Source organism: Bos grunniens, chromosome 9, assembly GCF_055505025.1.
Source record: "Bos grunniens cultivar Pamir isolate PY7600 chromosome 9, Bosgru_T2T1.0, whole genome shotgun sequence".
Taxonomy (NCBI): Eukaryota; Metazoa; Chordata; class Mammalia; order Artiodactyla; family Bovidae; genus Bos; species Bos grunniens.
In genome coordinates, this window is record NC_141173.1 from 88,996,344 (window position 1) to 89,018,919 (window position 22,576).

At 42.1% G+C, this 22,576-nt stretch overlaps 1 protein-coding gene and 1 long non-coding RNA gene across 2 annotated transcripts in view; one reads left to right on the forward strand and one right to left on the reverse strand.

Moving 5' to 3' along the window:
* Positions 1-22,576, forward strand: part of MTHFD1L (methylenetetrahydrofolate dehydrogenase (NADP+ dependent) 1 like) — a 181,649-nt gene that overhangs the window by 60,689 nt on the left and 98,384 nt on the right. The window contains exons 17-20 of the mRNA XM_086318320.1: positions 4,779-4,855; positions 8,548-8,688; positions 11,270-11,338; positions 14,211-14,322. Of these exons, the coding sequence (XP_086174446.1) occupies positions 4,779-4,855; positions 8,548-8,688; positions 11,270-11,338; positions 14,211-14,322 (399 nt within the window). The remainder of the gene's footprint in view (positions 1-4,778; positions 4,856-8,547; positions 8,689-11,269; positions 11,339-14,210; positions 14,323-22,576) is intronic.
* On the reverse strand, positions 1,010-21,174 carry LOC147366338 (uncharacterized). The gene is made up of 3 exons (XR_015133318.1): positions 20,952-21,174; positions 2,234-2,328; positions 1,010-1,225 (listed from the first exon to the last, which is right to left on the reverse strand). It is a non-coding gene; the product is annotated as an uncharacterized LOC147366338 (long non-coding RNA).

The window sequence follows — 22,576 nt, forward strand, 5'->3', positions numbered from 1 at the left end:
TCAGACTCACATCCATCGAGTCAGTGATGCCATCCAGCCATCTCATCCTCTGTCGTCCCCTTCTCCTCCTGCCCCCGATCCCTCCCAGCATCAGAGTCTTTTCCAATGGGTCAACTCTTCGCATGAGGTGGCCAAAGTACTGGAGTTTCAGCTTTAGCATCATTCCTTCCAAAGAAATCCCAGGACTGATCTCCTTTAGAATGGACTAGTTGGATCATACAGATTTTGCTGCTGCTACTGCTAAGTTGCTTCAGTCGTGTCCGACTCTGTGCGACCCCATAGACGGCAGCCCATCAGGCTCCCTCGTCCCTGGGATTCTCCAGGCAAGAACACTGGAGTGGGTTGCCATTTCCTTCTCCAATGCATGAAAGTGAAAAGTGAAAGTGAAGTCACTCAGTCGTGTCCGACTCTTAGCGACCCCGTGGACTGCAGCCCACCAGGCTCCTCCGTCCATGGGATTTTCCAGGCAAGAGTACTGGAGTGGGGTGCCATTGCCTTCTCCGCATCTCTAAAAAAAATCAGAAACGTCTAACTGTGCAAATAAAACTACTATTCATAGTTTTTCTGTGCACCTACATTTTGTTTATAATTAAAGCTATAGAATTTGTACCCTACTAGTTCCATTTATATCATAATAAGATATCATTTATATCATGTTCCATTTTGTTAGTGACTGTTATGGTCATTTTAAATGGTCCCAGAAGTCTTCTGTGAATGAACTACAACCTCCTTAAACATATGCCTATAACTGAACAGACCAACATCATTTTTATTTTATTTATGTATCTTTTTGGCTGCTCCGTGGGACATATGGGATCTTAGTTCCCCAACCAGGGTTTGAACCCACACTCCCTGCAGTGGAACTGCACAGCCTTAACCACTGGACTGCCAGGGAAGTCCCACCATCATCATTTTTAATTCTTGGTATGAATATGTTTAGCATTTTGTTGGGAATCTACTGGAAGGATTAATTATTCCAACACCATTGTATTCAAAAGTCATAGTCAACTTTTTCCAGGTATTTGTGAATTCGTTTTATTCCTTAAAAGATATTTGGAGGTGTACTTACAAATGAAAAATTATGCAGGTGAAATCAGTGTATTTGAAACCTAGCATGGGGATATGCTAAAAAGAAATCTTACACGAGGGACAGTCTTCCACATCTGCACTGTGGCTCCAGCAGAGGTAGCCATCAGAAACAGGGCTGTGTTCTTCTTCTTTCTCTCTGAGAAGCATGAAAACACTGACGTTACTGTGGTTGTGAATCATTTCTCATGGAGATGACGTTAAAAAAGTAGTCCCGATAAATGTTAGAATGGCATTATTGTTTAGGGCCACTGAAGTGACAAAAACATCATTGCCACCTGGAGTTGTGTGTAATTAAAGCTATAGAATTTGTACCCTACTAGTTTCATTTATATCATAATAAGATATCATTTATATCATGTTCCATTGCCACAAGGAGTTCGGAATGACATTTGACAGCTAGTTTGGCTCTTCCTCCCATGAATTAATATGAGAAAAAGGACTCTCCCATCACGTAGATTGAGGCCATTTAATAATTGGACTTAGAGCTTAAAAGAGTATAACCTTTATGATGAGATTAGATGCTTTTCTAATTTGATAACTAGAAAGGAGACATTCAGGGACCTCGTGAGGCTAAAAACCTCCTCTCACACCATATGGATGTTGGACATTTAGTGGTCACTTCTTTCCTTTCATCCTGTGTAAGAAATGTGACTCTTGGTGGTTTTATCCTATGCTTCCTATCAGAAGCTTGAAGGCCTCATAATGCCTGCTGACAGGGAGGAACTGGGAGCTGATAGACTTTTATAGAAACACATGATATAAGCAGAAGAGACAGTGGACATTGGGTCATTTTATTGTTCCCTGGGATGTGAATCCCTGCCTTTCTGAGCATTGGGTCCTGCAGGGGCTCAAGGGCTGTTAGACAAAGGACCCAAAGCCTCGATCTCCAGGAAACTGATATCCAGTTACTGGTTCCCAGCACTGCCCTGCAACTTTGCAGGGTATCAGTACCGTTCTTTTGCTGAATCCAAAATAACGGCCTGCCCCTTATGTCCTACCTTGTACCACCCAGTGCCTGAACCGTAGCTGGTTGTTAATGAGCCTCAGGACACAGCAGTGTAGTCCTAAAGGGACCGTCTAGGGCAAAGAGTGAAAAGACAGATCTCTTCTCTCTGCAGGAGCTCTTCACCTTCTCCACACCTACCTGCACTCTCCATCTCTCGCTTTGGCCAGCGAGTGCCTTCCATCAGAGAATGATGTCTCGTTTGTCTTTGTATCCCTGTACAGCTGGCACAGCATCTGTCACAAAATTGACCCTAAGTAAAAATCTCTGAAGTGAATAAATATGTTTCTCACTCTATCTTTAGCTCTATCTTAGAGCTAAAGACTCAGAGTCAAGGAATTCTGTATTACTAGTGTTACCTTCTGCTTTCCAGATGGCTCAGTGGTAAAGAACGCACCTGCCAAGCATGAGATACGGGTTCAGTCCCTGGTTTGGGAAGATCCCTTGAAGAGGGAAATAGCAACCCACTCCAGTATTCTTGTCTAGGAAATCCCATGGACAGAGGAGCCTGGTGGGCTACAGTCCATGGGGTCACAGAAAGAGTCAGACACGACTTGACTTAGCGACTGAACAACAAAGCGTTACTTTCTAGTATGCATCTTTCTTGTGTATCAGAATTTAATCTTCACAGTTCTTGTCTTATGTATCACTGTCATTTCGCTTGTGTCTTTCCACGGACATCCATAGCTTGATGGACCGTGAGATGTCCTGCTCTGCTAGGGCCGTGCCAAACACGGCCGGCGGGGGCGGGGCAGTGGGTGGTGGTTCTGGTTCCCACTGATTATAGCTGATCTTGTTAACTTGGTTCTTTTTCTTTTCTTGGCTTGTGTTCTCTTTGCTAAATAAATCCAGCTGAATTTCCAATAAAAAAGATCACGTTGTGTATGCTTTGCATGAGAGTAGGAAATCCTTTTACTTTATATGATTCTGCACCATTGGTCTTGAGAATAAGTACTAGCTAGTGGCAATATGGCAGAGAAGCCAATGGCATCCCACTCCAGTACTCTTGCCTGGAAAATCCCATGGACGGAGGAGCCTGGTGGGCTGCAGTCCATGGGGTTGCACAGAGTTGGACACGACTGAGCGACTTCACTTTCACGCATTGGAGAAGGCAATGGCAACCCACTCCAGTGTTCTTGCCTGGAGAATCCCAGGGACAGCAGAGCCTGGTGGGCTGCCGTCTATGGGGTCTCACAGAGTTGGACACGACTGAAGCGCCTTAGCAGCAGCAGCAGCAGCAGTGGCGATATGGAGAGGCATTCCTTTCTGGGTATAGGGCTCTGTGCCTTAAAGTCATAGAGAGATTGCCCTGTGCTTGGTGAGTGTTGCTTCGATATCCGTATGGGCCTGTGGTAATGAGTGTGTATGTATGAATGTGTGAGAGAGAGGAGGATTGTACATGGAGAAAGAGCTGACACTTAACAAGTCAGGGAACAATGGAGGCAGACAAGGTGAGCAGGTCCGCTTGTGCTTTGTGTACGAAAGGAAACGTTCACATTGTTTATCCCACAGATGATATTAGTCCCCAGATATGCGATTCCCATCACCGTTTTTGTCAGTGCTGTATTAAACATTTAGTAAGTTGGATATAAGTTGTCAGTTGGACCGCCTGCTCTTTGATGCCATATGAATTATTAGTGAAGTCTGTGTCCTTCTTTCTTTGATTCCTGGCATTGTACATTTGGTTTTCACAAAACAAAGTGTGAATCAGTGCCATTCAGACAAGCCAGTGAAAAGTGTAAAGAGAATTGATACCCACTCTTACCATCATTGACTTCTCCCCCTAAATTCTACTTTATTTATTTTAGAGGGTTTATTTTTCCTGGTGGTAAAATATAAAATTATCATTTTAATTACTCATAAGTGTGGTATTCATGGCATTAAGTGTACAATATATAGTTATACCATCAACACTAACTATACCCAAAATCTTTTTATCATCCTCAATAAAAACTCATTTCCTAAATAATAACTCCCCACCTCCCCTCAGCCCCTGTTCATCACCATTCTGTTCTGTCTCTATAAATAAAAGAGCCCTGTACAAGTGGAATCATACTGTATCCAGTTTATTTCATTTTTCATGATATTTTCTATGTTCATCCATGTTGTAGCAAATATTCACTCATTTTATGGCTGTGTAGCATTCCATTGTCCATCTGCACCGCATGATATGAGTGGATAAAACTGGATGAAATGGTTTAATGGATAAAATTGGTTTATTCATTCATCTGTCAGTGGACACTCCTTGGCTGTTGTGAATAAATGCTGCTATGATCATGGGTGTGCAATACCTGCTTCCAGTTCTGTTGGAAGTGGTGGGTCATACAGTCATGTAGTGTTTACCTTTAGAGGGACTTAATTGTCTTCTTCTTGGGCCTCATGCTTCATTGTGAAAAAAAAAAAAGGACACTGCTTCAGAAATGCTTTTCCTTACTGCCTGGTAAAAATGGCACGCCACCCCTGACCCCTGCCCCAACACAGGCTCTCCTGTCCCCTCCTTTATGTCCTAGGCTGGGTGATCGCTAATTTCTTTGAGCCCTGTCTGTGTCCTCACACGGGATCATCTGCTCAAGAAGTCAAACCATGTTTCTTGCTCTCCACTGCCTCCCCAGCATCCAGAACCACTTCAGATACACACTGGACAGCCAGTTCCTACTTGCTGATCCTCTGTTCTCTTCTCTTTCAGTTGTGGATACCAATGACCGATTTCTACGAAAAATAACCATTGGGCAGGCGAACACAGAGAAGGGCTGTTCCCGGCAGGTAAGGTAGTGCCTTCTCTAGGGATGGCTCTGCTCTTGCATTTTCCCTGCCCCGGGAGCTGGTTCTCTGCTTTTCTCTTCTCATTCCTCCACCTGCAGGGGCCAGTGCGTCCCCCCACATGTTTCCAGTCCCTGAGCAAGACTGGGAAAGGATCAGGAGGCGGAAGCTCTTGAATATTATCTTACCACCCTTTTCCTGTGTGATTTTAGTTGTATTTCTGCTAGGAGCCATTCAGGGTATGCCTTGAATATACTTTCTAACATGTTTTATTGTCAGTCTACCCAGTTAGTTGCATAACAACTGAAAAATGAAAGTCTCAGACGTATTATTCATGTTTCATAAACCAAAGAATAAACACCCAGTTATTTGGCTTAATAGCCTGAGAAGTTGTTAAGAATAATGTCCTATTATCCAAACCCAGAAAATGTGGAAGATAAATTACAATGCTCATCCTCATTTTAATAGGACTCTGGTGTGAAGCAACGGTGCTTAGGGAATATAAATTCATTCCACGATTTTTCATCCAGGCACAGCAGGCCTCTAAATTATTATTTTTTGTAGTAAACTTTATACCTTAAGATAGCTTTAGATTCATGGCTTTTGCATTAACTTGCACACTTTCTGTGCTTATTTTTGTGCTTTATCTTGGCACTAGAGAGGTGCAAGATAAACAATGGCTGTGGTCTGATGCTCACTTGGTGCCTTGTGTTGGTAGGCCCGTTACATGCATGATGAGCACATTTAGTTTGTAAATCTAGTTTGCAAATGAGAAAAGTTGGCATATTGCGTTAGGTAACTTGTCCAAGGTTGTATTCTATATTGCTTTAAGCATACATATTTTTAAATTATAAAAGACTATATTTAAGAACTTTAACTGATTTTTTTTAACCTTTAAAGCTATTTTAACTTAAAACATATTTCTATGTCAATAAAAGTAGATCTAGATCATCATTTTTTAATAGCTATATAACATCACATTTTGTAGATGTACCATAACTGGATTCAACCAGTTCACTCTTAATGTAACTTAGGGTGTTGGGCTAAAATAAACAAGCTGTAACATACATGTACACGTATGTTACAGCTTATTTATTTTATCCCAACATAAAATACATAACCCCTTCATGGATTGTGGTGAAGGGCCTGTGTAACAATGAAACTATGAGCCATACCATGCAGGGCCACCCAAGATGGATAGGTCATAGTGAAGAGTTCTGATAAAACGTGGTCCCTTGGAGAGGGGAATGGCAAACCACTCCAATATTCTTGCCATGAGAACCTCATAAACAGTACGAAAAAAGCAAAGAGATATGACACTGGAAGATGAGCCCAGGTCAAAAGGTGTCAGTATGCTACTAGAGAAGAGCAGAGGGCAATTACAAATAGCTCCTGAAACAATGAAGTGGCTGGGCCAAAGTGGAAACAACACTCAGTCGTGAGTGTGTCTGGTGGTGAAAGTAAAGCCTGGTGTTGTAAAGAACAGTACTGTATAGGAACCTGGAATGTTAGGTCCATGAATCAAGGTAAATTGAAAGTGGTCAAGCAGAAGGTGGCAAGAGTGAACATTGACATCTTAGGAATCAGTTAACTAAAATGGACAAGAATGGGTGAATTTAATTAAGATGACCATTGTATCTACTACTGTTGAGTCATCTCTTGTACAACATATCATTAAGGCCAGGATCTTGAGGATGTTGTTTGACAGCCTCTTGTTTTGTAGGTTACTTTGTGTATTGTACTTAATGCACTTCTTACATTAAGATCAGATCTACTGTTAGTAAGTACTAAGTGTATATTCCCTGGAAGGAATGATTCTGAAGCTGATGCTCCAATACTTTGGCCACCTGATGTGAAGAGTTGACTCATTGGAAAAGACCTTGATTTTGGCTAGAGGAGAAGGGGGCAACAGAGGATGAGATGTTTAGATATCATCACTGAGTCAATGGACATGAATCTGAGCAAACTCCGGGAGATGGTGAGGGATGGGAAGCCTGCTGGGCTGCAGTCCATGGGGTCACAAAGAGTCAGACGTGACTTAGTGACTGAACAACAGCAACATACACACATTTTTGTGTAATCCTGCCTGATGATACCCTTACGACAAACTCCCAGATCCATAATTGCAGAATCAGAGGATACAGATGTAAATGTTGGTGTGCATTTCCCCATCACATTCCAGGAAAGCTACGTCAATTCACATCCTTGCCAACATGGCTTTTTGTCTTTTGTGTAAACGTGTGATATGCAATAAGGATATCTTATTTATACCTTAATGTGATTTGGAAATATTTTATTTGCAAAACAGAAACAAGTAGCCCACTAATAGCTACACTATTCAGGCATAAAATGAGTAACTATTCTTATATTGATCCTTGCTTCGTTTTTGATAGTGCTTGAGATACAAAATTCTGAAATTGTAACAATTACAAATGAAGAACCTATAGGAGTGTTATATATTCCTTTTATTACTTACACAGTTCATATTTTAAGGATATTTTGAACCTTGGTTTTTGTACAGAAAGTCTCATTATTTTTAGTCTTTTTTCATATGCACTGTTTTTAGTAGAATGGAGGTATAGAAAATCCTAAATTTCATACAATGAAAAACGACTTATGTTTGGAATGGCTTATATTGAGAATGTAATAATTGAGTATAGATGCATTTGACTCTCAGGTAATATGTTTTCACTAAATCAACGACTACTGAAATCTCAACCAGGAAGTAGCCAGAAAGCTCCTTCTTTCCTTCATTTCCTCTTCTGTTGGTGCCCAAAATGGACCAATAAAATATCTCCTGAGGTGATCCTGCCAGGGGGCAGCTATTTTCTATGTAAGACTGAACTTGTCTGGCTCTCACACCCTGGGGACGGAGGGTGATGAAGTGGTTTTGTCCAGTGGCTGAATTAGGAGGAGGAAGAGGGCGATCGTTCCTTGTGTTCTTGTTGGATTGTGTCCAGGGTGGAATCAGAGCCAGGAGAGGGAATAGGAACTGTGGGCATTTCTCAGAAAGTAGCCACTCTCCACGTTTGTGGCTGAACGGTTCACCATCTGAGGTGGACAGCTCAGAATGGATTCCACGTCACCTCATGACTGGGGAGTGGGTGTGGAGAACACAAGTTGGGGGCCTCCTCACTGCTGTGCCAAGCTCTAAGTCTACAAAACTGGCTTCAGACCATCTTCTTTCACAGTTTGCTGCTCATCTCTTAATGGGGCAAACACATGCAGCCCCCTCGACACACAGAAGTGACAGAGAGGGTAGCTGCCGAACTCTTTCTTTATTTTGCCAACACGTATTGAATCCTGCTTCATTTCACACTCAGTCCCCCAAGCTGGGGACTCAGGAACAAACCTTCCTCAAATGGTCCCTGTCTTTGTGGCACTGCGGTTCTGCAGTGGAGATCTGCATCCATCAGACCATCACATTAACAATTACAAGTCTGAGACGTGCCTCAAAAGCACATCTCATAGTGCCGCGAGCTGGTGTTATGGAGGGGCCTGGCCATGCCCTGTTCTGCTCAGCAGAGCAAATAAAGAAAGAGCACTAAGCCCAGGACTGTGCAATTGCTGGAAATTTGTGCATCTGAGAATGGTCTATTGAGGACTGAACCCCAGGCCCACAAGACCTGAGTGCTGCAATATAGCGCTCCATGGAAACGGTCCGCTGACCAGGACCTCGACTTTTGTTGTTTCAGGCGCAGTTTGACATCGCAGTGGCCAGTGAAATCATGGCAGTGCTGGCTCTGACCGACAGCCTATCGGACATGAAGGAGCGGCTGGGAAGAATGGTGGTGGCCAGTGACAGAAATGGACAGCCTGTGACAGCAGACGACTTGGTATGTCCATCTCAGAAGCTCCAGAGAGCTCAAGGTCCCTGACCTTCCCCACCCAGGGACCGAACCCAGGTCTCCCGAATTGCAGGCAAATTCATGACTGTCTGAGCCACCAGGAGCCACATGTAATCAGGAGAATGAGAGTCTTCTTCATGTCACTGGGTATAATGGGAATTTCTGTTCACACCTTTTCCTACTAAAGGTCCCGATTATCCTACAACTTAATGTGGCACTCACAGGCATTTGTAACGTGCTTATTATTCCTGGCTGCAATCAGAGTACCTGAGGTCTATTTCATGTGCTTTTCACGATTCTTTCCAATCCTGATTTCTGCTCTGCCTGGAGTGGAAGCCTGTGGCTTTTTTTTTTTAAAGGTAATCTTTGCCTGCTTTAAATTGAGGGCAAATCACCATTCCAAGGAATAAGAAGCAACTCCACCTTCATGAAAGGGAAGATTAAGTTAAAGAGGCACATTTTTGACTCCAGCCTGCTCCGTGGGCACGCTGGCGTGTTTAATTTTGTACCTTCGACTTGGGTTTCAGCTTATTTAAAAACAGATCTCCCCCGACCCATTCTTACTCATGTAGCTTTCTTCTGCGTGGAATGATGCTTTCTTAAAAACATTCATAGTAGCCTGGCACACCACCAGCTTGCTTAGTGCTGATTGTCATTTGCACACTAATCTTTTTCTCCTCTTCCCTTTAATAGCCATCTTTGCTGTTCACTCCCCGCCTGCAGCCCCCATCAGCAATGTAGCTATTTCATCTGCTTGTACATGTTTATAAGCACACAACACTTGGTACAACATAGACAGCCATTGCTCTAAATTTAAGCTTACTTTCCCATGTATTTAGTCATGCACCATAATGGAATCTTAAATAAACACTGATGAGAAGCTATCTTACTAATTCCAAGGGCTTGGGGTGTAATTTTAAACCTTTGCCAAAATGTCTTGATTACCTTTTGGCTTCTTTTTGAAGAGGTGAATCTGACTGACTCATAAGTCTTGTAAAGTACATTAAATAGATATATTTATATCGGCTGCTCATGGAATGCTTAGTATAAAGCTAAAAGAGAAAATCCAAATGCAGTTTGCTGTAAAGATATTGCTTTTTAAAAATTATCAAATCTCAACATTTCTCTCTAGAATAGTATATTATAGTTTCTGTATAAATATTTCCTGTGTATCCTCTTAATATTAGGTATCAGTAATATGTCAGGAGTACTTTGAAAGGGCTTAATCCACAAATATTTCCCTGAACTTTTTTTTGCTTTGTGATGAAACTCTCGGATCTGGAACAAAAAAACTCAGAGTTGACTCTTTGGTGTTTCTTGCTTGCAAAATGTACCTAATTTCTTCATATACCTGTAATAGGTAGGTTACAGTTCTTGCAACATTTATTTTGTCCAATAAAGTAGAAAGTAAATTTGATTTTTAAAGACATTTCAATGATTCCATATTATAAAAGGACAAAAATAGAAATTGGTTATATAAGAGAAACATTTAATATTGTTGATGATAGAGGTAGAGAGAAAGTAATAAACAAATCCTTAGATTCTACTGCCTGATCTGTCAGGATTTGTTGCAGGCCACCTTCATTTTTTCAAGGCTATATGCACATGCATTTGCTCATAATATGACCTTCTAAGTATTTGACTAGTTTGTTGAAAGATCATTCCCCAGGGTCTTTAGAAAAGGTGGAAAGAAATTTTTTTTTTTTTAATGCTTTCCCAGGACTTCCCTGGTGGTCCAGTGGCCAAGACATCACACTCTCAACGCAGGGGGTCTGGGTTTGGTCCCTGGTCAAGGAACTAGATCCTACATGCTGCAAGTAAGACCCAGCCCAGCCAAATAAACAAATAGAACAGTATTTTTTTTTAAATTCCCTTTGTGGCCTGCTTTAGCACACTTTCCCCAGTAGTTCTCAGACTTCATCCCTGCTTTGTCTCTTTCTTGTCCTGTTCTTTTCCAGGAATGCAATAGGGAGCTGCAAGAGAGCCGAATTCAAGCTTCATAGGATTGAAAGGAAGCAACCACAGCCACAAGTGGCTTCAGCTTCATTCTAGGCAGATGTAGAGTGAGAGACAGAAAACAAGATGCCTTTCCAGTGTCCTGAGTACCTTCTGCATCTGTGGGCTGAGATGCAAGCGAGAATAGAAACCAGCGCGGGTGCCTTTAGACACACCCCCTTCTCTCCACAGTCCCTTTCTGTAACCAGCCTTGTTTTCATTCTTCATCTTATTTCTCAGGGCAATAGTGTAATCTCTGGTGATGAAAAGTAATGTGCATAATTGCCAGAAAAAAACTTAGGTGAATTGAAAGGTATAGGAAGCCCCTTTATTTCAATCAAGGAAGGTCTTGAGAAAAAATGCAATGACTACTGCTTCCCCATCACAAGAAGGGTTGGCATCCATTCAGGCAAGGTGAGAGCACTGTCTTACCTATAGCTCAGACTTGACGGCTGCCAGTGGGGTTACCCATGCACAAGGAAGGCTGGTGAGAAGCGGCTGAGAATTCACCCTCATGTGAATGATCTTTTGTCGATAATCTAAATAAGTGTTTTTTTTCCTCCCTTTTCTTTAGGGGGTGACAGGTGCTTTGACTGTTCTGATGAAAGACGCGATAAAACCAAATCTGATGCAGACCCTAGAAGTAAGTGGTTTTGTTTTCATAGAAAGTGTTGACAGAGTTGCATTAAATAGACTGCTTTTGCATCTCTACATGTGAGCATTTCCAGCCCTTCTGAGCTTATGAGGAGCATCAGAATAACTGGTTGGTCATCCGGAAAGAAAAAGTTTCTTGATATGATTCCTGTCTTAGCTAATGAAGTACTAATTGACCAGAGTAGAAACTTAGAAACTCAATAAATGTCTGTCTTACATCTCAGCAACTTGTGTAGCCGTGGGTTAACCACATGCAGTGTAGACGGGAAATACCCGCTTGCGGCAGTTCTGTCCAGTATGGTACCTATGGGCCCCTCGTGGTTATTTCAGTCTGAATTAGTCTAAGTTTAAAATTCGGTTGTTCAGTCATACTAGTTAACATTTCTATTTATTTTTATCAGCTACATTTTAAGTGCTCTATAGCCACATGTGGATGGTGGTTATCATATTGGACAGAGCAGATAGAGAATATTTTGAGCACTGCAGAAAGTTCTTGTGGATAATGAATGCTCTTTTAGATCTCTGGTCAGCAAGGAACAGTTGAAGCGTCAATCTTATGAAATGGTTGAAAAGTCCATTGTGGAGAATATTCATAGCTTTGTCATCGTAGAAACCAAGATAGTTCCTGTTATTACTTTGCTAAGTGATCTGTATATAAAATAAAATATTGAACTCAGGATAGATATTTTTATGTCTTTGGGTTAGTGATAGAATTTCTTAGACAAAGTGTTAACAAACTTTGACAACACAGTTAGACAAAGTATACTGTGTCATATAAGTTGAGTGTGTGAGACTGTGCTTGAATGTCCAACAATGATGTTCTAAGAATTTTTATATCTATTTAAACCACATCCTGGGAGCTCAAAAACCAGGGCTCTAATACTTCATGCTGCTTTAGTGATGAATCTGCTGTGTGGCCTTTAATTTTAATCTAATTAAAATTAAATGCTGCTGATCTAGTCCCTAGAGTCATTATCCCAGGGATAGCAGTGTGTTGATGCTAATCCAGCCACACCCTGTCACCTGTCGACCTGGAGACTGGTGTCCAGTGCTTCTTAAAGAGATGGCCAGGATGAGAGTTGCAGGGCACAGAGGAGTGAAGCCTACTGCCTACCCAGGGGTGGAGCCTGTGGCCTTGTCTCTTTAAATTTTCCTCACTAGCTCCACTCACTTACTACAGGCGCTACACCCTATAACTCCCAAGGCTAGGAGGTGATGGAGACATTAAGAGCTTAAACAGTGTTTTCTTCAGAGCACTTAAAAGGTTTCTCTGCATAGAAGTGAGAACTGTAGATGGACAGACAGATAACGATCTGGACAGTAAACATACATGTCTTCATTTCCATAAACACGGATCCCAGCATTATTTCACAGTTATTTTCACTCTTTGCAATGAGTTTTCTTTCACTGCCTTTCTTCCTGCTTTTGTTCATTTTTCTCAGCTTTGAAACATCACTCACAGCCCATCCTGGTTCATGGGAACTTTCCATGGCCCCACCCCCCGCATCGCTCCCTGCCTCCCCCCATGTCAATGGAAGGGCAGCCTGTATTTTCACAGGTGGAGCCAAGGCTTCATACACACAGACCTCAGTGGCCCTGCCTGACTCCAAATAAAACCTGAACATTTTACTGAATGTGCATACTTTTTTTAGATAGGACTACGGTCTCTTCTGTTTGACAAAAGTATGGAAATGAAAGTAAAAGAAAAGTAATGTCATTTCATGACAAATTTTGTTTAAATCATTAAAATCTAAAGTTTTTGAGAATTCCCTTTTTTCTTTTGTCTTTTTAGTAACTCTGAAATTTTACTATGAGTGAAATTTTTCTTTCATTGTCTTAATAGTTACCAGATTTTTAATAGGTAAGATAAACAATGAGAAAGATAAAATTTTCAAAAATCAAAAGATTATTACTGTAAATATAAAAATGGCCAGTAATAATATGTACTTGCCCTGCCATGATTCCCACAACTCAATTATTGTGCTGATTTTATGATTATATTTTTCTTGGATTAGTTGATTTCTTAATGGGGAAAAAAACATTTAAACAAGCTTCTTAGCCCATCAGAGTTTAATTCCATTCTTTTTAAGAGTATAATGCAGAATACTATGACATAAGGTTTATTTCATGGTCACTGAGGCAGCTAACACAGTGGCTTATCAAAATTTATAATAGGAAATAACTGGGTCTCATAGCTTTTTTTTTAACTTTTTATTTTGTATTGGGATGTAGCTGATTAACAATGTTGAAATAGTTTCAGGTAAACAGCAAAGGGACTCAGCCATACATATACACCTATCCATTCTCCCCTAAACTCCCGTCCGGCAAGACTGCTGCATAATGTTGAGCAGAGTTCCATGTGCTATACAGTAGGTCCTTGTTGGTTATCCGTTTTAAATATAGCAACGTGTTCATGTCCATCCCAAACTCCTTCACCGTCCCTTCCCCCACATCCTTCCTCCCAGCAACCATAAATTCATTCTGTGGGTCTCTTTGTGTTTTATACATAAATTCATTTGCATCCTCTCTTTTTCGATTCCTCACATAAGGGATCTCATAGTATATTTCTTCTCTGTCTAACTTCACTTAGTTTGATAATCTCAAGATCCATCCATATTGCTACGAATGGCATTATTTCATTCTTTTTAATGACTGATATTCCGTTGTATACATGTACCATATGTGCTGTGCATTCCTTTGTTGATGGGCATTTAGGTTGCGTCCTGTCTTGGCTGTAAACAGTGCTGCAGTGAACACTGGGGTGCACGTATCATTTCAGATCTTGTTTTTCTCCAGATATATGCCCAGTAGAGGGATTGCAGGGTCGTAGCTTTATAAGCTGTGTTCTTCTGCTTCCACAGGGGACGCCTGTATTTGTGCATGCTGGCCCCTTTGCCAACATCGCTCATGGCAACTCTTCAGTGTTGGCTGATAAAATTGCCCTGAAACTGGTTGGTGAAGGAGGATTTGTGGGTAAGTCACTTCTTTTCAACTTAGTTGTTGCCAGAATATGACAGAAATCTAACAAATGATGACTGGAACAGAGTGAAATCCATTCTGAATGAGATGTATTCTTGTATGTCCACCTTTCAGAGATGACCTCAGTCCTGGAAAAGCCCTAATGTCTGGTCTACATTAGTGGTGTACCATTGTGGTTGAACCATAGATTTTGATGCCAGGTGCATGTAGCTTAGAATATAAGCTCCCACACTTGCTGGTTATGTGACCTTGGGTACAGTATAGTGACCTCTGAGCCTCAGCTTTCTCATCTGTAAAATGGTGATGACAATATTGTATCAAACCTTCAAGGGTTATTGTGACAACCAAATGAGATTATTTGTTCATTCAGCAAATATTTATTGACAGTCTGCCCCACACAACACATGTGACTCAGCTGTGGCTATGCAGTAAGAGAAACAGACCTAGTTCTGCCCTCCTGGAGCATACTTTGTGTGTAGTTTAACAGGAGAAAGTGCTCTTTAAATGTCAGCTACTATTAGCAGTAATAGCACTACTGATTACTTGAAATGAAATCAGTCTGCTCTTCCTGGAATGGAATGTGTGCTTTTGTGGCTTCATGGATGGGAGATGCCCAACCATCAGACATGAACATTTTTGCTGGTAAGATTTTTTGCTACTGTGAAGCTCTTTGTGGTACCTACCTCTCTTTGGCTCTTGTTGGATATTCCAGCCGGAAAGAGGGGGAAACCACCATAGAGTTTGCTCAGTCCTTGCCAGCCCCAATCCTACCCCTAACACTGAGGCCATGAGGAAACAAAAGACACACAAACAAGGATTCATGAAATTCCACTGTAATTTGACACTGGAGGTGTTACACTGGCAGATTTTCACATGCCAAAAGGTAATTTCCATTCACCATGTGAAAGCCTGTAATCATCGTCTAGCAGTTGCTTCTTTCTCACCAATCATCAGCCTTGTATCAAACTCAGAAGTGAATTATTTTACTAGAAAAGATTCTGCTGGACAAACGAGCTTAGCTCTGTACTTTTATACTTAGCCATTACAAAGTTCATCAGGGTCATTGAGACTGTTTTCAGAATTCCTTATAGACATGCAGTCAGGATCAAATGAGGATTTATATGGTTCATTTCCCAAAGTTCTTATTATACAGCTCTCGTGTACTTGCTGCTTCAGTACCAAATCCACTCTGAAAGTGGCTAGATGTGCTGTCTAAATGGATTTGCTAGATTGATCACAGCATAATTGTAGAGCTAATGGACAAGGAGATTGTGTAGGGCAGGCTCTGAAAGGTTAGACACTTCTGTGAAGTGCAGGTTCCAATGCATCAACTCCACAAATAAAAGAACTTCTTGAAGAAAGCACTCTCTTTTATGCTGATAGGGCTCTGTGCCTCTGTACCAGCCCTTACTTTATAAACACATATTTATAGAATATGTGTTACTGTGGCAAAGGATCTTTAAAGCTATATGCTGATGATGTACACTGAACACAGTAGCTCTCTGTGTGGCCTTGGAGAAGCTATTAGCATCTTTGGGCGTGTCTCTTGTAGACATTCTCATCTGGAAAATGAGAAGTTGGACCAGACTGGGTGTTGGATCTGGATGGGTAGCTGTGGACCCAGAGTTAGAAGCTGTAGAATCAGAACCCTAACAGTTAATATGACTTGAAGCAATTTCCTTAACTTCTCTAGGACTTAGTGTCCTCCTCTGACAAAAGGAGAATACCTATGCTGCAGGTCTTAATGAGCAGTAACAAATGAGAAAGTTCTTCGTAAACCTAACGTGCTAAGTCACGTCCGACTCTTTGCAACCCTATGGACTGTAGCCAGCCAGGCTCCTCTGTCCATAGGATTCTCCAGACAAGATTACTGGAGTGGGTTGCCGTGCCTTCCTCCAGGGGATCTTCCCAACCCAGGATCAAATCCACTTCTCTTAAATCTCCTGCATCGGCAGGCAGGTTCTTTACCACTAACACCACCTGGGAAGCCCCTTGTAAACCGAAGTAACTATGTAAATATCAATAATTATGTGAATTATTTCTATGATCTCTTCCGAAAGGCCAAGTCCTAGAGTTGGAGTATCTTTCTCAACTCCTTTCAAGTTATGTAGTTTTAGGCAAGGTAACCCATGTTTGCCTCAGTTTCCTTATCTATGAAGTAGAGATTTTAATAGGACTTGTCTCATAGGTTTGAAATAAGGATTAAGTGAGTCGATGGATACATTCTGGCATGGTAACCTGACACATGGTAAGACTGGATAATTTTTAGTCGCTCCTCGCTATTATTTACTCCATTTTGGATACATGACTAATGGAGGTTAAATTTCCTTTATTTAGGTTTTATTTTCAACCATTCTAAGATGCTTCTAACATAAAATTTATCATTTTAACCATTTTTAAGTGTGCCACTCAGTGAAATACTTTCATGTTGTTGTGAAAACCGTCACCACCATTCATCTGCAGGACTCTTCATGGTGCAGAACTAAAGCTCTGTACCCATTAAACAACAGCTCCATGTCTCCGGGGCCTGAAACCACCCTTCTAGTTTCTGTCTCTGCACATGACTATTCTAGATAATTCATATCAGTGTTTTTCTGACTGGCTTATTTCACTTAGCATAATGTCCTCAGTGTTCACCCATGTTGTCATCATTTGTCAGAATTCCCTTACTAATTGATTTAGGCTGAACAGTACTCCATAGTTGGAGAAGGAAATGGCAACCCACTCCAGTGTTCTTGCCTGGAGAATCCCAGGGACGGGGGAGCCTGGTGGGCTGCCGTCTATGGGGTCGCACAGAGTCGGACACGACTGAAGCGACTTAGCAGCAACAGCAGCACTCCAGAGTATGTATATACTGCATTTTGTTTACCCATTCATCTGTCAATGGACACCTTTTGGCTGTTTTGAATAATGCTGCTGTTAATATGAGTGTGCAAATATCTCTCTTTATATTATTTTTAACATAAGATCATAGTTCATTATATGTCCCTGGTGCTCAGACAGTAAAGAACCTACCTGCTAATGCAGGAGACATAGAGACATAGAGATGCAGGTTCAATCCCTGGGTCAAGAAGATCCCCTGGAGAAGGGCATGGCAATCCACTCCAGTATTCTTACCTGTAGAATCCCGTGGACAGAGGAGCCTGGCAGGCTATAGTCCATAACGTCGCACAGAGTTGGACACGACTGAGTGGCTTAGCACACAGCACACGTGTAACACTAGTGCCTTATATCAGTATACGCCACAGGACTCAAGATCTACGTTGTTAAACCTTCAGGAAGGTGGTAAATTGATGCTGTGGCTCCATGGAACTCTGGGAGCAAAGTCAGTGTCCTGAACAGAGGGAACAGGGACCATCATCACTCTTTCCCCGTTTCCTGGTCGAGCTTGCTCTGTGGGCTGGTTCTTCCCTTGCACTTGGATAAAATTTGCAGTGTATTACTCTCACTACCAGTTAATATCTGCATGTCCAGTCTCATGAAGATCAAAACCTAATTTGCATTCAAATGGAAGCTTCTCTCCAGCGTAAAAACTGGGTCTGCGTCTAGACCACGGGGGTGGAGGGTGGCTGCTTCTCTAACCCCCCTCACCTGGCACTTAGGCTGCCTCTGGCCCCTCCAGGGTTGAAGCTTGGCCAGTTGATGATACTAGTCTGGCCTCTTCCACACTCTAGGCAGAAGACTTCTGGGCTATATATTTCCCTTTAAAAAAATTCTACTGCTGGTTCCATACCTGGTCTCTGGATACTATAGCCCTTGGACATCTGACAACCATCAGTGGGAGTGCAGTTCCATCTCTCACAGGACCCTGCCATGGGCTGTTTCTTTTCAGCTCATAGATATTTACTGGGCCCACATGGCAGTATCACTGTTGAGCCTTTGCAGTTGTTCTGCTACACCCTCACTCACTGGTTCCAGAAAAGGGAGAGCAGCTGGCAGGCCTGGAGTGAGACCCGCACATCCATAACTTTCTTTGAAGCAATCCTTGCCCAGCTTCTACCCTTGTTCAGTTCAGTTCAGTTCAGTCGCTCAGTCGTGTCCGACTCTTTGTGACCCCATGAATCACAGCACTCCAGGCCTCCCTGTCCATCACCAGCTCCCGGAGTTCACATCCATCGAGTTGGTGCTGCCATCCAGCCATCTCATCCTCTGTCGTCCCCTTTTCCTCCTGCCCCCAATCCCTCCCAGCATCAGAGTCTTTTCCAATGAGTCAACTCTTCGCATGAGGTGGCCAAAGTACTGGAGTTTCAGCTTTAGCATCATTCCTTCCAAAGAACACCCAGGGCTGATCTCCTTCAGAATGGACTGGTTGGATCTCCTGGCAGTCCAAGGGACTCTCAAGAGTCTTCTCCAACACCACAGTTCAAAAACATCAATTCTTTGGCACTCAGCCTTCTTCACAGTCCAACTCTCACATCCATACATGACCACAGGAAAAACCATAGCCTTGACTAGACGAACCTTTGTTGGCAAAGTAATGTCTCTGCTTTTGAATATGCTATCTAGATTGGTCATAACTTTTCTTCCAAGGAGTAAGCGTCTTTTAATTTCATGGCTGCAGTCACCATCTGCAGTGATTTTGGAGCCCAGAAAAATAAAGTCTGACACTGTTTCCACTGTTTCCCCATCTATTTCCCATGAAGTGATGGGACCGGATGCCATGATCTTCGTTTTCTGAGTATTGAGCTTTAAGCCAATTTTTTCACTCTCCACTTTCACTTTCATCAAGAGGCTTTTGAGTTCCTCTTCACTTTCTGCCATAAGGGTGGTGTCATCTGCATATCTGAGGTTATTGAAATTTCTCCCGGCAATCTTGATTCCAGCTTGTGCTTCTTCCAGCCCAGCATTTCTCATGATGTACTCTGCATATAAGTTAAATAAGCAGGGTGACAATGTACAGCCTTGTTGTAGCCCCTTTGAAAGGTATCTCTTGGACAAAGGGATACAAAATGTATCTTCAAGCAATTCCTTTGCATGTGCTTCTAGGTTTAGCGTCATTCTTTGGCATGTGAGCAGTTGACATGGTTTGGGGACATCATTGAAATGCATAAGACCCCCGTTTTAACATCCTTCTACTGAAGCTAAATGTAGTAATACAGATTTATTTGAAGTCTGTGAACGAATTTATGTCCATAGAAGTGTGGTTGTATATAAGAGAGTGTCTCTCTTAAGATACAAAAAAGCTCAAGCTCGAAAGAGAGAGATTGATAACTTGGGTTATATTTTTAAAAATACATTAGTTACGATAAAAGATACAAGACTGAAAAAGCACTTGACAGATTGGGAGGGGACATTTTCAAAGATAATAGGCAAATGACTGGCGTTCAGAATATATAAACCACCATGGACTACAGACTGATTTAAAAAGAAAAAGGGAATAATCCAATAGAAAACCCAGCAAAGAATTTTTTTTTTTTTTTTAAGAAAATTCAAAGAAAAGCAGCAATTTGACAGAATTTCTGGTCCAAAGAAAATACATTTAAGTCCTTTGAAAGAATTTATTTTGGTACACATTTATTGAGTTTCCACTCTATGTCAAGTAATACAGGAAGGAAGTGGGAATCAAAGATCATTAAGATATGTCTCTTACCCCCAGTAATTTATAATGTGGGTGTGAGAGACAGGCCCATAAATGGAGTCTGAGAAGTGAGTACAATGGTTATGAGATTTAATACCATATTGATTAACAAGGACCCTTAAGAGATAATGGGTATCTCTCAAGTAAAATTTTCTTCATATGACTGGTTTTGCTAAGATACATTTAGTCTAGTTTTTTGTTCTGTCCCAACACTCAGAAGGAAAGGATTGTTTTATCTACTCTAAAATGATTAAGATAATGGAATCAGTATTCCATTTAGACTTAAAACAGAGTGGAGTTTAATTAGTTGCATGAATTCGTTAGACCAGAGCAAAAGGCTTCATGACAGTTTAGTGAAAGTGTTAGTTGCTCAGTCATGTCTGACTCTTTTGCAGCCCTGTAGACTGAAGCCCACCAGGCTCCTCTGTCCATGGAATTCTGAAAGCAAAAATACTGCAGTGGGTAGCCATTCCCTTTTCCAAGGGATCTTCCTAACCCAGGGATTGAAGCTGGGTCGCCTGCATTGCAGGAGTATTCTTTACTGTCTGAGCCACCAGGGAATTTCTATTTCTCTTACTCCTTTAGTCAGTACTCCTGTGGGAGTCCCCTTGACTTAACAGTTATTGCTATAAAGGCAAATATTTTTTTGGCATCTAACCCCAATCATGTTATTTCTAAAAAGTGAAAAGAAAGTAAAGGAAAACAGCATTGAGTTTCTAGGTTTTTAGAAATGATCTCATATTTAAACTATTTATAGGGATTTGTTTTCTCCTCTCTTAATTTGGTTTTGATTCCACTTTCAAATGAATACTTTGCCTTCTCTCTGGAACGCAGTGTCCACGTATACAGCTTCATAGCCAGCGGTTGTTAGTTGCCAGTCACAGCCACCCCTCCCATAATTAAATACAGAATTATATATAGGAGTGTGTATACTTAAAAAAAAAAAGTCTCCACAATTCTCGTTAGATTTTCGAAGGAGTCTATGACTCGAAAAAGAGTCATCTCGTAACCTGATGGGTGTTGTATGCAGTTTAAGTCTACTCACTTTTGTGATCCATGTGAAGGTTTTGTGGCTTTTGATTTTCCAGCCGCATTTGGCAGTTCACAGCCTCGTCCAGACTGCACAAAGTCAAGAAGTCACCTAATTAGTCAGTCTTCTTGCTAGCTGCAGAACAACACGCAGACCCCGGCTGGGCATTCCAGGTGCTTCCGGGGAACATAAGCATAAACAAACACTGCAACCGAAGAGGAAGTCCAGACCAGTGCCCAGTTAAATCGGGCACTGGAGCTTGGCTGGCCCTGAATGTTTCAGGATTAGGATTTAGAGATCAGAACACATAGCTGTGGCATTTCCAAGACAAACTGAGTGGGATTAGGAAACAAAGCCTTGGCAATATTTTCATTATAAATGCTCCCATTCTCTGAGTTGCTCCCAAGCTCCAGACCTGTGCTAAAGCAGTCATGTACGTTCTCACTTAATCCTTAAACAGTTGTGATTATCCCCGTTTTACAGCTGATACAACTGAAGCTTACCAAGATTATGAAACATGTCTGCCATCATTCAGCCAGTAAGTGGTGGAGGGTACAACTTTCCTCTCACTCAAACGTGTGTAGATGATCAGCCAGCTCTTCTGCCTATGGTGATAGTCTCATCTTTACCTGGTTCCCATCCACTCTCATTAAACCGGTCATCATTTGTTTCAGATGACCGGTCTATAGCAGATGGTCACATTTAAAATGAGTACCAGTATAATTGCTGCTGCTGCTGCTAAGTCGCTTCAGTCGTGTCCGACTCTGTGCGACCCCATAGACGGCAGCCCACCAGGCTTCCCTGTCGCTGGGATTCTCCAGGCAAGAACACTGGAGTGGGCTGCCATTTCCTTCTCCAATGCACAAAAGTGAAAAGTGAAAGTGAAATCGCTCAGTTGTATCTGACTCCTAGCGACCCCATGGACTGCAGCCTACCAGGCCTCGCAGCCCATGGGATTTTCCAGGCAAGAGTACCGGAGTGGGGCACCATTGCCTTCTCCCACCAGTATAATTATTCTGATACAGAATAATGTGTGCAAACAGTAGTGGAATAAATTTGGTTTTTTTTTTTAATTCTTCTCTTACTACTTTAAAAGATCTTTTCCCTGAATATATTGCTAATTAAAGGTTGTTTTATTGAGTCACATTCTGATCTACTCACTGCTCCCCTCACATGTGTCCGCTGGCAGACATTCTTCCCAATATTTATGTGTGTGTGTGTGTGTGTGTGCGTGCGTGCACTCAGTAGTGTCAGACTGTAGCCAGCCAGGCTCCTCTGTCCATGGAGTTCTGCAGGCAGGAGTACTGGAGTGAGTTGCCATGCCCTTCTCCCGGGGATCTTCCGCACCCGGGGATGGAACCCACATCTCTTACGTCTCCTGCATTGGCAGGTGGGTTCTTTACCTCAGGCACCCCTGGGAAGCCCTCCCAACCTTTATACTCTATGGGCTTCCCTGGTGTCTCAGATGGTAAAGAATCTGCCTGCAATTCAGGAGACCCAGGTTCGATCCCTGGGTTGGGAAGACTCCCTGGAGAAGGGAATGGCTACCCACTCCGGTGTTCTTGCCTGGGAAATCCCATGAACAGAGAAGCCTGGCAAGGTACAGTCCACAGGGTCACAAGGAGTTGGACACAGTTGAG